Genomic DNA, 14,515 nt, shown 5'->3' with positions numbered 1-14,515 from the left:
TGCGGGCCGGAGGTTGCCGTGTCCGGCCGGGCGGGAGCGGGGTGGGCAGGGAGCCCCAACGGGCGGCTCCGTGGCGGGACCCCCGTCTGTCAGCGGTGCCTTGGTCCCCATTAACGTGCTAGCGTTGCTCAGGGCTGAGCAACTGGGAACGGCGTGTAACTAAGCCCAGGGCGAGCCGGGCTTCCTCAGCCGAGGCCACGCACGGACTGTCCTCGCGCCGGTGCGTTCGTTTTGACTTTATCCGATATCGCCCAGTTCACAGGCTCTGCCTTCGGATCCGCCGCCATCTGGCAGTATGAGTCGCTCAAGTCGCGGGTCCAGACCTATTTTGAAGAAGCTCGAGCAGACTGGTTGGATAAAATACGGCCACAGAAGAGAGGGGACTTCAGAAAGCAGGTACACGGAGCCAGGCCCAGCCTGTTCGCACACGGGTGGGTCCCTGCGGAAGCGTAAAACATGACCGCGTCTTTGCTCTGGTGTAGGCACATCTGCGAGCACCGTTTAGTACAACAGATACTTGTCCAGTTTATCCTGATTTTTAATTTGGAGAAATAATAGGTTCTCAGCAAATTACAGTAGATACATTTCCTTACAAGAAAAACTGATCAAATTAGTTCTAGAAAACTGTAACTCACAGTATCACTACAAAGGCTATACTGGAGAAAAACACCATCTTCACTCTGAAATGCAGGGAAGAGAGGTCAGTAGTAGTAGTTTGTATATCTAAATTAGGTACCTTTTTCACTATAAAAAAATTCTATTCTTGCTATGTCTAAGTGTTCTCAAAAGTGAACATGAACTCTGAAAGAGGACAGAGCTAGCTTAAATTCTGAACCTTAAGCATGAAATTTTTTACTGCTCTGGCTTCTGAAATGCATTCATATTTTCAATCTGTACTTCACAAATATGAGGGTTTAGAAGGCTTTTTTCTCTCTGAGAGCTGACATTTCCATGCAAATACTTTGGAGTTTGGGCAGTAAGAACAATGTAAGTACTGCAAGACTTGTTATAAATTTAGTTGACATCCCGAAAGTGTTAGTCATTTGGTTTTCAATTAAGTGTATTTAAAACTAAACTAAACATGCATGTATGTTTTACATTTGTCTCAAGGTTACTACTGTGGCTTGTGATAGACCAGGCTTGATTACTCTTTCGGGTCTGCTTGTCCAAAGGAAGTAGGGCTGAGTGTGGAGCTGGAGAAGCACGGGGCCCTTGGTAGGACACAGAGGAGCTGTTTTTGTAATGTGTATTGTGTGCTCTGTGGTACTTCTTCCAAAATGGGCATGTGTTGGGGGTTAGCCCTGGTGGGCAGCTAAGCACCACATGCTGCTCGCTCACTTCCCCCTCAAATCCCCAGTGGGATGGGGAAGAGGAAAGGAAGAATAAAGGCAAGAAAACTTGAGGGTAAAGATAAAACAACAACCAAAAATTGTTTAATAAGTGAAGGATAAGTGGGAAAAGAGAAAAAAACAAAACAAAACAAGTGATGCAAAGGCAGTCACTCACCATCTCCTGTGGGTAGACCAATGCCCAGCCAGTTTATGAGCAAAAGATGGCTAAACCTCCTAAAATCCCTCTTTTCCCTTTTATTGCTGAGCATGATATTCTATGGTAAGGAATATCTCTTTGGTTAGCTCTGGTCATCTGCCCAGTTGTGTCCCCTCCCAGCCTATTGCGCATCCCCAGTCTATTCACTGCAGGGGCAAAGTGAGAAACGGAAAAGGTCTTCATGCTGTGCAAACACTGTTCAGCAAAAGCTAGAACATTAGTGTGTTATCAGTACTGTTTTGGTCAAAAAATCTAAAACACAGCACCATGTATGAGCTGCTATAAAGAAAATTAACTCTATCCTAGCCAGGCCCAGTTCTTGCTTGGTGTATATGAACTGCAGATGAGATTATGATTGCCACTTAATAATTTAAATAATTTTGCTTTTCTTCAAAACATGAAGGGGAAGATCTGGTGATTAGCTATTCAAAAAATAAACCAAAACTGCCCTATTGTTACTAGGCTTAAACTCCCAATCCCCATCTTCAACTGCTAAGTTCTATTTTTAACGTTCAGGATCCCCCAATAGCTTCTGAGGGCATCTACTTCTTGTATTTTACAAAAATCATGTTTGTTTAGTGTTCTTATACTGGAGAACTTTGTAGGAAATACCGGTATCTGTATCCTGTGCCAGAGAATTAAACAGAAAAATGCAATGAAGTTGTTACTTTGATACCAAATAGTGAATGATTTGTTTCATACAGCATAATTTCCCCCTGCTCCAACCTACAGATAATTTTTATTACATTGTCCCCATCAATATGGTTGGAAGGTCATTGAGTTATCAATAAATACTTGTCCAAAATTATTCTGAAAGCTGAGGAAGGGAAAGGGGGGTGGAATTTGTCTGTGGGCTGACTGCGCTCAAAATAAACTTTTTCAGGGGTTTTAAACTTGGAGGAGGGCTGGGTGAGCTGGACGCAAAGGGGAATGGATTCCACATCTTGTGAGCCACCTCTGCAAAAGTGACCCTGGCACAAAAGTGGAATCTCTCAAAGGTGGGTGGTGTGATGTTAGACAGCATTAGGGTGAGGCTTAGTCAAGGCAGGGTTTATGCTAACTTTGGCCAATCTGCTAAAGTAGGCATTATGGGCTAGATCCTTGTTTAGTACAAGCAGAGGTAAACCCACGGAGTTGTGTAAAAGGATATAACCCCATTCTTTTTGAAGAAACTCTTCATCTGTGTTGGGATATTTTATGACAAGGAGGGTAGATGACTATTCTTGAGTAAGGAAATGCCAACTTAAAAAGCTAAACCGATCAGAAATAAAAAACTGTGAAACTGATTTACTTAACAGATTTCAAACAAATGCTTTCATTCTTAAAAAGGTAGAACCTTGTGTGACTGTTTTTGAAATTGCAAATACTCTACAGTGACGCTGATGTACAACAATTCCGTTTCAGGTTAACAGCTGGTGGAATAACCTGACTGAGGGTCAGCGGACTGTGACAGGTTTGTGTTAGCTTACAAGTATTAGACATTCACAGGAAGAGAAATATGGCAAACAGGTACAGTATGTTAAAACAAATGGCTTTCATACCACATTTAGGTTGTTAGGCATAAAGCATGTGTAAACTTACACCTGCACATACACTATTTCTGCTACACTTCCTTCTCACAAACTATTTTTTGTACGCATTAAAAAAATTCCTAAGCATCTGTGCGAAAGTGTGTGGAGGATTAGCTAGAATCTTTCCCCGGCAACATTTTTCTCAGGAACTGTGAAAAACAGTAAATGCTTTTAGAAGGAATATGAGTATATATTCCACTGATACGTGGAAATAAAACTCTCTGATAATTTTTTGCTATTTTAAATACATAGTGTTGCAAACAATCAGCAACTATCTTGTAGGCTTTCCTTTGGTTATGATGTAGTTTTGATTGGTTAGCCTAACATCACTTGAAACCCCCAAGATAAAGGTAATGTGTGGAGAGAAATTGATGAGAACTCGATTAATACCTAAATAAAGTAGCTAAGCCATATTTGCTCTTATGTATTCTACATGCTAACAAGACCTGTCAAGAAGTTTTGTACAATGCTTTGAGTTGCTCTTCAACATGCAAGCCAAGTCACCTTACAGATACAAATACTGTATTGAGGCGGGGGGGTGAAGATTCATATTCTGTAGTCCCTAGAGCATCCCTCAACATCGAGTTAATCTAACAAGCAATGTACATTCTAGCTGGTAGACCCTGAGCCATTTGGATACTTAACCCTGATTGCCATAACAAGATTGGGCTTACTGTACTGAAATTGCTGAGAGTTCTGCAACATCTTGGTGTAGCATGCAGGGAAAATATTTCCTCTAATAAAAGAGCATGGTGGAAATGGATGGAGTGCCAAAAGAAGAGATCTATTAAAATTTTGGTTCTGGGATTTATGTACCATAGTTTTTCACAGTTCTTTCATTTTGTTGCAAACTTCAAATAGAGAATAATTATGTGACATTTACCATTCTGTAAAGGAAGCACAATTATTTTCCCCTTTAATGTTTCTAGCTATTGTAAAACATTTTAAATACTGAAATGCTTGGATAGAAATAGAGAAGGCACTTTAAACAAGAAGCAGTAATTTTGCATCAAACAAGAAGCAATAACTTTGCATCATTATGTTTCTAATTATGTACATTCTTATTTAAATGAATAATAATTCATTAAACTGAAATAAGATTGCAGTAAAACTGAAATAAGATTGCAGTAAACATCTGTGAAGTAAAAAGCTGGGCGTTTGCTATTTCCCAAAGGTAACTATGCCTTAGCAATGCCAACTCAACTTTTTATGCTCGATCTCTCAGTAGTAACTTTACAATTACTTCAAAACCGAACCTCCCCAGGAAGTGGAAGGGATGTATACTGCGTGTCTGTATGCTTCCCCTAGCCTCCGTGCGCAGTTAAATGCAACTGTGCAGCAGATTGGTGGCATTTGGGAATAAGCAGCTAGAGAGGCAAGAAATGAGACCTCTTAAGCTGGCTCTTGTTTCATTGGTTCTACAGTGGAATAGAAGTTTGAAACCATAGCTTGAATGTCTTAAGTACAGATTTTCTGGATTGTTGCATTCATTCATTACATCGTACGTTAAAACAGTTGCAATTAAATGTCACACATATAAATATAGCTTTCAGTATTTTTCTTTGCTTTTTCTAAACTCTATAAAGAAAGAAGTAGATACTGCTTTAAATGAAATAGTGAAGAAAAAGTATGGTTCTTTTAAGCTTACTTTTGAATGCTTGTTTACAGTAAGCATTATATATTACATTCATAATTTGCTTTTATGCTGTTTTTTCCTCTTAATAGGTATTATAGCTGCAAACGTCTTTGTATTCTGTTTATGGAGGCTGCCTGGTATGCGACGGATTATGTTTACATATTTCACCTCAGATCCATCCTCCAGTAAGTGAACAGTAATTCGGGGGACTTCTCTACATTGGGATGTAATACAAACTCTGATAATACTGCAAAAGCTTTGGATGGCACATAGCTTACTTGCAGCTCCATCACCCACAAGAAATCTCAGTCATGCCCAAATACATCATTTTGTCTAGACAGAAAACACTTCTAGGGGGGGAAAAAAGTTAGAAGTAATGGATTAAGAAAAAAAAACTCACTGGTGCTTTTCTAAATATTGTAATGTCAAAACTGTTGCCTGCTATTTGGCCTTTTACTGCATTCAGTGGAATGCAGCTCCTGCCTTTGTAAAGGTGAAGAGGCACTTCTCCAAGTGCTATCACCGCTTTCCTGCACAGAATGCTAATCATGCCAGTCTTTGGGAAGGAGGAAAATAAATCGTACTACGTAATGCCATTCAAAAACTAGTGTCAAATGTGATTTTTTTTTTTTTTCCTTTAATGTTCTGTGGGATGCAGATAGAACAGTCATCTGTCACATGCATGTGCGCTTTCATCAATAGATAAGCATTTGTATGTTATGTACGGAGTCCTTGTTTGAAAGCTGTACTTTGGGTCACGTTAAAAAAAAAAACAAACCACAAAAAAGATGGCTTTCGCTTTGCGTGAAATGTTTTGAAGAGGTAAACTTAGGAAAGCAAGTTATAGTATTTAATGGCAGAACAATTAGGTTTCATTTCTACAGTAGAGAAAAGAATTAAAAGGATGAGACAAGCATGCATTAGAGTACTTTCTGCTATCCTCTTAATTTCTGCTGAAAAAGTGGAAACTCAACCAATTCCTCACATACACTCCAAAGCTAAAGATAGCTGTTACCCAGATCTGAGCATCAGTCACCCCAGACGCTCCTGCTTTAAATAATGTTGACCTTTAAACTTGCTAATTAGCTTTTTTGCATTTTCAAGGCTGCTGTTTCAGTGAGGAGAGATAGCTTTTTGAAAGGAAAATGGCTTTTTCTTTGTGAGTCCATCTCTGTAGCAAAATAATTTTATATAGATGCTCATATAATATATTAAAAATCTTTCACCATATACATATAAAATCTCTCTTTTCCTTTCCAAAGCGTGGGAGATGTGTCGTAAGATAAATATTTTATAAGAAACATTCCCCAGTAGGTAAACAAGACTTTCTAAAGTAGCTGTTTGTACAGCTTGCATATCTCTGGGGTGTATGTTCCACCTTTCAAAAGGTATTGCATGGAATTCGAAATTTGTTACATTTCTGGTTTTATTACATAGCTTGTATTTGAGAATTCTAAGCATAATTAGCCTATAGTCTTGATAAATTTCTAGTCTGCATGACATGTAAGTTGAAGTAAATTAAAACACTGACTCTTTTTTTTTTTCCCCATTGTTTTTCTCTTTTGTAGGAGCTCTGTGTTCTCCCATGCTGCTCTCTACATTTAGCCACTTCTCTCTATTCCACATGGCAGCAAATATGTATGTTTTATGGAGTTTTTCCAGCAGCGTTGTCTCTCTTCTGGGATGTGAGCAGTTCATTGCAGTGTATCTTTCTGCTGGTAATGTTAAATACATATATATTTACAACACTTAAAAAATACAAAAATATATTCATGCAAGTAAAGTGTGTGCATGGTTAATAGATGTATGATGACAGATGGCCATCGTTCAATCCCACACATTGCTCTGTACTAACTGCAGTACTTACTTGCTGTCATGCAGAATTTTGATGGGTTTAGGATATTTGGCTTCAAAATATCAGGACAATACAAGTATCTCGTCTTAAGTCATGCTTAGCTACCAAAATAAAATAGCTCTTAATACAGCCTCATGGGAGTTTCATGAGAAAGATGAGAATTAATTCAAGTTAAAACAAATATACCGCCTCCCCTCCCCCCCCCCAAAAAAAACCCCACAACAACAACAAAAAACCAAACCACACCACCTACACTAGCTTCTTTAGGAAGATGTACAGATAACAAGTTAACATTGTTAACTTTCTGATGCTTGTCTGCATTGCTGGCATTGTTTCCAATAGTCGTTCTTCCTTTCTAGGGGTTATCTCCACTTTTGTCAGTTATGTTGCTAAAATGGCGACTGGAAGGTTTGAACCATCGCTTGGAGCTGTAAGTATCTCAGAATGTGAGGAACCTTATAATGATCTCCGAAGCCGTTTTCAAAGCCTTCTGTATTCTTTAACCTGCTTAAAAGTCAAGAATATATTTGGAATAGCAGAAACCAGGAAAGTTTACCAAAACCAAGTAACCAGGCAGTGATTCCTGTGTAAGAACTTGCCTGTTCTTCAAATATGTTAACTCTTGTAGCAGCAGCCCAGAACTAATGCCACTTAATGCTAATGTCTTGTAAATGAGTACTTAACAGCAGGACGTCTTGTCACTGAGCAGATAGTTCAGTTCTAAAACTTACTTCATAAATGTTATTGCATAATTATGTATCACAGTCACCTCTAATTGAAAATAGAATACTTTAGAAAGAGATCATGTAATCAGACAAGCAAAATCAGCATGTGATACTAGTGGAAGTTGTAGGGCATGCTGTGCAGAAAGGGCAGCACTCCTGCCAAAAGTCTCACAGTATGAAAGAGATGAGGCAGGCTGAGGAGGTGTTGTGGTTGTCTGTTCTTTACAAGTATTTTTAGTAGTAGAACGTTTTAAAACACTTGGCTCGCTATGAGTTTGAGGCTATAACTTAGCCATTTGCCAAGTTTTAAAGGATTCTTAACTTACTTTACTAAATAATTTTGGTAAAAGCCAAAAGTCAGATTCTTATTTCTCAATTGGAATGAAAAAAATCTGTCGAGCAGTCCCTAAGGTTAGAATTTTTGGTAGTGTGGTCTATGTATTCTCTCTTTGTCTTGTGAATAAACTATATCTGGAGCAAGTTACTTTCGATTAGTCTTATTGAGCTGAACTTACTGAAATTGCCACACGTTGCATTAGTTTACTGTATTCACAGCCTTTCCATTGAGATATTTCATGGATACAAAAGCCCATGGTCAATTTAGTATGGACCAGGGAGTTGCTTTTTTCTTTGACAAAAGATTTCTTGTCCCTGTCCATCTGTTATTTTCCTTGTTTTGATACAAGCTTCGGAATGATTCCCTTCATCTGAGATGTCTGTGTTTGATTAATATATGTTAGATTTTTAGGGTTTACTGGGAGAAAAAACACATTAACATAAATTGTTATCTTAAAAATCGGGTGGGGTGGGGTGGGGGAAGGGGTATTTTAATTAAATAAGATCATCTGAGGGGTATTTTTTTTCCCAGTATTTATAATTTCGGATATTGAAATTAAATAATGGTGTCTTATTTTATTTTTATTCTGAACTTTGCTGTGGTGCTTCGTACTTTGAAATTTACCACAGGGTTGCATTTGAAAATAAAAGCCAAAAGGAAAACGGGTTCACATGCAGAAAAATAAATTTTTCCTTATGTAACAACTCGGCTTACTTTCATGTATTTTAATGTATTTACAGTCGGGAGCTATAATGACTGTCCTTGCAGCCGTATGTACAAAGATGCCAGAAGCAAAACTAGCCATCATATTTCTTCCAATGTTCACATTTACAGCAGGAAACGTAAGTGCCTCTGAACTTCAAAGAAATCATACTCTTAAAACATTTTCCTCATACCTTTCCAGTATCTGAGCATGTGTCCTCTTCGTTTGTGCTTCTGAGCTGTTAAATTTATTTTGAAAGACGATACAGGTCATGGAAGTCCTGGAGACCGATTCTGAATTGTTGCAGCCTAGCACAGTCATTACATAAGTGTGTAGCGAATTTAGAATTATCTTAAATTCCATCCTCCATGGGTCTGTTTCAAATCTGATACTAAGAGGTGAAAGAAGTTGGGAGGGACTCTGGCTCACCTGTCTGAGGAAACTTGCATACACATACTGTTCTTTCTGATGGGTGATATTTTTTATAGCAGCACTTGTTACAGGCTGATCTAATACTGATAAATTTTTCTTCAAAAAGAGGGTATTGAGATGGGAAAAACAATTTCACTTCTCAAGGGGAAATAACATTCCAGCCCTGGAGGAATATCTGCCTCCTCGTTTGGATACCATCTTTTGATACTTCTAAGAACACTGTTGGGGTTAGCAATAAGTTACTGAGGCTTTTCTTCATGCGTAGTACCAGGGCTCCTTTTTTGTTTCATTAAGTTCTTTTAAGCACATCCACTACCCCATTTAAGAAAAGCTTCTCATGTATATCTTGACTTCATTTAATAAGTTAATTATCTTTGGTCCGCTACTTAAAGTTGTTTTACTTAAAGCAGTTAAGCTTTGTCCTTTCAAGATCATGGTATTTAATATTTTTTGTAAGTGAAGCTTACAGATTTGAACAAGTGTTCTTAGATGTAGCCTTCATGTTTTTCTTGTACTTAGGCTTGAGCGGACCTGTTTTTTTGCATGCTACCCTTTAACTGCATCTTTCCTAAAAAAGATGTCCAGGGTAGAAATACAGAGCCACAGAGAGCATTGCCATGAGGAAGTACTCATTGCAACAGTAAAACAAGAGCAACATTGGCTATTGCAGTATAAACGTTGGAATAATTGTAGCCCTCATATGTAATTGTATTTCTAAACTTTTATGTGCTCCTTTAGCCTACCTTACATACACTGTAATTGGCTTTTAAAATAAACAAGCCCATGTAGCAATATAGCTGCTATTCTACCACAATATGCTTAAGGAAAGAAATCCTATTTAAAGTAACACTTCATCCTAACATTAAATCTGTTGGTCTTTTTGGAATGAGGCATTTAGTAAAATTTCGCACAATTACAGTTATGGTAGTTTGTGTTTCCTGAGGATGGTGTACCGTTGCTCATGCTGTTTCTGGCTATGGGGTTGTTCACTATCATCCTGATTTTCTACCTTCCAACAGATGTGTCATTTAGGAGAGTGTGATGATCAATTTATACCAGATAAGATGACAGGGATGCTGCCCCACATGTTCCAATCACTAGAAGGTTGTGTTTGGGAGGACAGATGCACGTAATCTAAGCTATGTCAGAATTAGTGAATGAGAATGTTGCAATTATGTATTTTGTGGTTTCTTTTACAGCATGTACTCTTCCTGTTTTTTTTTTCCCCTGACCTGAGTGTGGAATGTATGTGTAGCTTTAGAAATGAAGATTGGAAGAGACTGAGTATTTAAAAAGGACACATTCCTACCGTGCAATACTCTGTAGCTGCTCATAGCTGTAGTGTGCTGTCAAAATACAGACAAGGACTGAGTCTGTTGTTTTAAAACAATTGTTGGGGGTTTTGTTTGTTTGTTTTGGGGATTTTTTGTTGGGTTTTTTTGTTTTGTTTGTTTTTTTTTTTTTACAGTGATTGCCTTGATATAAAATTTATGGGATATTTTTTGATCGCAAATTTTTGCTCTGTGCCAGAATATGAAACTTCGTTATCAGTGGTCATTATATGCTGTGACTGATCCTGTCCATTCCATGTTCTGTTCCTTTCCAGGCTTTAAAAGCCATAATTGCATTTGACACTGCAGGGCTTGCTCTAGGCTGGAGACTTTTTGACCATGCTGCACATCTTGGGGGAGCTCTCTTTGGAATGTAAGTCTGTATTTACTAACTTCTGTTTGTTTTGTATTTAAATTCATCCTATATTTTTTTCCTCTTGATTTCCTCTTATTTCTGAAGCGTGGGGGTTTTTTGGAAAGTCATCTTAAGTAGTATTGAAGATAACTCACTGTTATCCTTGTAGTGCTATAAAATTGTTTGGAAAATACTATTGACAGATGCTTAAAACTGAAAGAAATTGAGCTGAACTGCCTTGGAATGATAGATTAGGTGTCAGCTTGTCCTGTCACTGTAACCTGGGCTGGCTGTCTCTGTACTCTCCCCAGCATGTTGAAGAGAGTCACAAGGCAGAAAAGATTCTCACAAAACACAGCATGGACAAATTAAAATAACTTTAGAATTAAACAGCCAAGAAAATTTCTTTGTCTCGGTGTTTTTCCTCTAATTGCCAATTTAGAGAGAGCTACAGAGTTGGCATAAGCTGAGGCCAAGTTCCTTTGAGCAGCATCTACTGCTGTTTCTCAGTGTTGCTGCATTGTCTTTTTGTGGAGCCCTTCTGATTGGGAAGAACTACTAGAAACCAGTTTGTAGGAAACAGTTCTGCATTGTTCCATATTTGAACTACATTACCTAATGAGTTTTTCCCCTTCTACCTGATTGCAATGTTGTCTTAATTTCACACTTACTGCTAAGAGTATTTTTAAACATTTTATGTAGGCATTTTAAAAGCCTACCTGAGATTTAACTAGGCCAGACAATGAACGGGTGGAGGACACTCCTTTTGGTCTACGAACTGGTTTGCCTTTGTTTGCTATTTCTTGGCTTTGGTGTCAGTAAGTTCTGTGCTGCACAGTCTCCTTTTCTCCCCTTCTCTGGCATCACAAATGCCAGGCATTTGATGTAGTCTTGCTGATTCATACCTACTTTCTGCCATGATGTATCAATATCAGCTTGTTCATTATAATGCAGATTCACATATTATTAAAATAGGATAGCAGTTGCAGTAAAAATTGTCTTGAGTTGACAAGTAACTTGCCTTCCTCACCTACATATCTTCTACTTATGTGTTCTACTCTGTGATCGTTTTGATCACTTCATGCTAAAACAGGGCCTCTATTTATGACATATGTTGAATGGACAAAGTATTTTCTATACATTGCCTCACAGGCAGTTGTCTGCTTCAGAAAGTGGCTATATGATTTAAAGGAATGGCCAGTTTACCTAGCGCTGGCTGATGGCTCATAGAAAAGTGCTTTTGTTATTCAGGTCTCAGGTGTGAAATTAGGCTTGTGGGAGAACCTTCAACCTATTTCCATGCAGTTGCTTCCCCTCCCACTTCTCCACCATAACCTCTCCTCCCTTGCTTAATCACTTATGTTGATATTCATATGTCAGCATATATAGTTCTCTATGAATACAAATAAAGCTAGAACACTTAGATAGATTAAATCTTCATTTAGATGTTTATAGAAGAAAATTCACTTTGAATGGAATGTGGCTGTTCATTATGGAGCAGTTGTATTTACATTTTAGAAAAATACTTTTACTTGGTGTTATCAGTAAGGATTAGCAAAAGCAACAGTACTGTTTTAACAGTCTCTTAAATGGAAATTTTTTTTTTTTTGCATTTTTTTTAAGTAGAAATCATGAGAGCGTGAAATTATCATTATGGAGCAGTTGTATTTACATTTTAGAAAAATACTTTTACTTGGTGTTGTCAGTAAGGATTAGCAAAAGCAACAGTACTGTTTTAACAGTCTCTTAAATGGAAATTTTTTTTTTTGCATCTTTTTTAAGTAGAAATCATGAGAGTGTGAAATTAAAGGCATGAAAACCATTCATTCTTAGGACGGAAACAAGCAAGAACAAAGAAGTTAACTATTAAGAGTCAAGAGAACAAGTGGCTTGCCTGCCACTGCCAGTTTCCAAGAATGTTGTTCTTTCTGCCTCAGTTTATCTTGTCTCCTATATTAAGCATTTGAGTTACTTGATTTTAGTGATCAGCCTGTTCCTCAGATACAAAGAAAAGTTGCAGTTAGTTTTAACTAATGTTTTCTTTCTCAGGTGGTACGTGACTTACGGCCATGAGCTCATATGGAAGAACAGAGAACCACTGGTGAAAGCTTGGCATGAAATGAGGACAAAGAACACAGGAAAAGGAGGAGGTGGAAGGTCTAACTGATTCTAATCCTAGAGATTCCTTGTGCCCAAGTGGTATATTACTTGAAGACATGGGATTGAATTGGTTTTGAAGGTTTTTTGCTACTCCACATTAAGCCTCTAAGGAGCTGAAGTTTCTAATATAAACTACAGTTACAGAAATGCATATCAATAGAAGATGAACTCTGACAAAAGGTGGAACAATAAAGGTTTTTATCCTATTGCTCTCTGAGGTAACAGTCTGCTTTACATTTTTTAAAGGAGGAATAAAAAAAGCTTTCTAATGAAGTGACCAAAAGCTCTGTCCAAAAAACTTCAAAATGGGGTACAACTGGTTAATACTTAGGAAGATAAACATTTTTAAAACTGAGGAAGTTAATGGATCACGCACCCCCCTAATGTCCATCAAACACCACTAGGTGCTTTCCTAGAAGGCACGCTTTAGACAGACTGGACTCAACATAAGGCTAATGTGGTGAAGTTCAATGGTCTTTATTGTTGAAAAGATTGGATGAGATAAGCCAATGGTCTCTTTTGATCTTAAACTTGAAATACGTGAAGCAATACTGGATTGGTTGCCAAAGCTTACATACTGGTTAATGATCCAGCTTTGTTCGTCAGCTATGGCTTATTTAACCTACGTGTGTTTTTCTTTTTTTTCTATCTGCTTCCAAGATGCTGTTACATCTTAGAATTTACTACAATTATACCTTTTTCATAGTTACATGCAGCAGAACAATGACTTATACTGTAGGTTTGGGTATTTTACCATTAGTTATACTGCTTTCTATATTCTTTCACTGCATTAGTTTGTTTTTGGGGTTTTGTTTGTTTGTTTTTTAAGTTGTACTGTATTGCTAGTTTCCTTTAAGGTTTTTCTAAGAATTTTTAAAAAGTAACATTTGGTTCACAATGTGCCAGTTCTAGAAGCAGCTTTAGCAAAAATAGATGAGGTGCCTGAGATCAGCAGCACTGTAACCAGAAGTAACTACTAAAGTAAGCCTGAGGGTAGTAGCATGACCAATGTTCCTATTACACAAATAAAAGCAAAAATTGGATTTTGGGTATGCTACTACTGTGTGCCTGTCCTGCAAGGATGACTACCTTGCAAAGGGCTGAGGAGTCTGCCCAGATACAAGCTGGTGGGTTCAAACCCTTAACTCTTCCCCGTAGGCTGAATTAGTCATTCCAGATGGGCTGTCTTGCCAAAGAACATGTTGCATCTGTAAGAAGCAACTTGTGCCTTTTTACTTTACAACAGTGCCTAGCAGAAAATGTATTTCCTGTAGGGTAAACAATACATAATGCTAAATGGCACTAGTTGTAATAAATGATGGAGTACAAAATTGCTGTAAACTCCTTTATTGCCACAGGCCAGTGCTCAAGTCTAAATTTTTTTATCCCTTGGAAAATGAGGCACTTGAGGATTTGTTCCTTTAAGTGCCTGTTGACTTAAAAAATGAAAAGAATTGGAGTATCTAATATTCCTTTGCTCTGCTCCAGAAGCTTTCTGCCTTTCTGTTTCTAATCTGTCACTTCTCCTTTCCTGCTTCCTTCTCTGATACTCAGGACAAGCATGCTGGTTTTTAGGGCTTCAGCCACAGCGCAGCCCTGCCTGCAGCAGAGGGCAGCTGAACATCCAGCCGGGCGCACTGCTGCCAGCAGCAGCCGCTTCCCGCGGAGGCAGGGGGAAGCCGGCAGCATCGGAAGATGGCCACCAAACGGGCTTGTTATAAGGGAGTATTTCGTGCCAAAGAAGCTCAAAAGCCATAGCTCACAATATTTTGCATATTGGTTTTACACCTATTTAACACTTACCTGTTGTCCTTGTCCACTTTCTTTTGGTTTTTTCCCTTCTCTTCCTTGCATTACCTCTT

The 14,515-nt window shown here is 38.2% G+C and overlaps 1 protein-coding gene across 2 annotated transcripts; it reads left to right on the top strand.

The window, feature by feature from the left end:
- The first annotated feature begins 189 nt into the window (after positions 1–189).
- PARL (presenilin associated, rhomboid-like) lies at positions 190–12,923 on the top strand. Of its 2 annotated transcripts, XM_009575631.1 has the most exons (9): positions 190–396; positions 2,432–2,546; positions 2,953–3,057; positions 4,845–4,940; positions 6,324–6,473; positions 6,970–7,040; positions 8,413–8,514; positions 10,414–10,511; positions 12,543–12,870. In XM_009575631.1, the coding sequence occupies exons 4-9, from the start codon at positions 4,895–4,897 to the stop codon at positions 12,658–12,660; spliced, it is 585 nt and encodes a 194-aa protein (XP_009573926.1). In that variant the 5' UTR covers positions 190–396; positions 2,432–2,546; positions 2,953–3,057; positions 4,845–4,894; the 3' UTR covers positions 12,661–12,870. The 2 variants fall into 2 exon arrangements, with proteins under 2 accessions (XP_009573926.1, XP_009573925.1); XM_009575630.1 differs by lacking the exon at positions 2,432–2,546 and having other exon boundaries at positions 196–396; positions 2,953–3,001; positions 12,543–12,923.
- Positions 12,924–14,515: the final 1,592 nt, after the last annotated feature.

The sequence above is a fragment of the Fulmarus glacialis genome, unplaced genomic scaffold (assembly GCF_000690835.1).
Source record: "Fulmarus glacialis isolate BGI_N327 unplaced genomic scaffold, ASM69083v1 scaffold12144, whole genome shotgun sequence".
In the NCBI taxonomy this organism is placed as follows: Eukaryota; Metazoa; Chordata; class Aves; order Procellariiformes; family Procellariidae; genus Fulmarus; species Fulmarus glacialis.
Note: the sequence above shows the minus strand (reverse complement) of the source record. Positions and strands in the feature narration are given on the sequence as shown.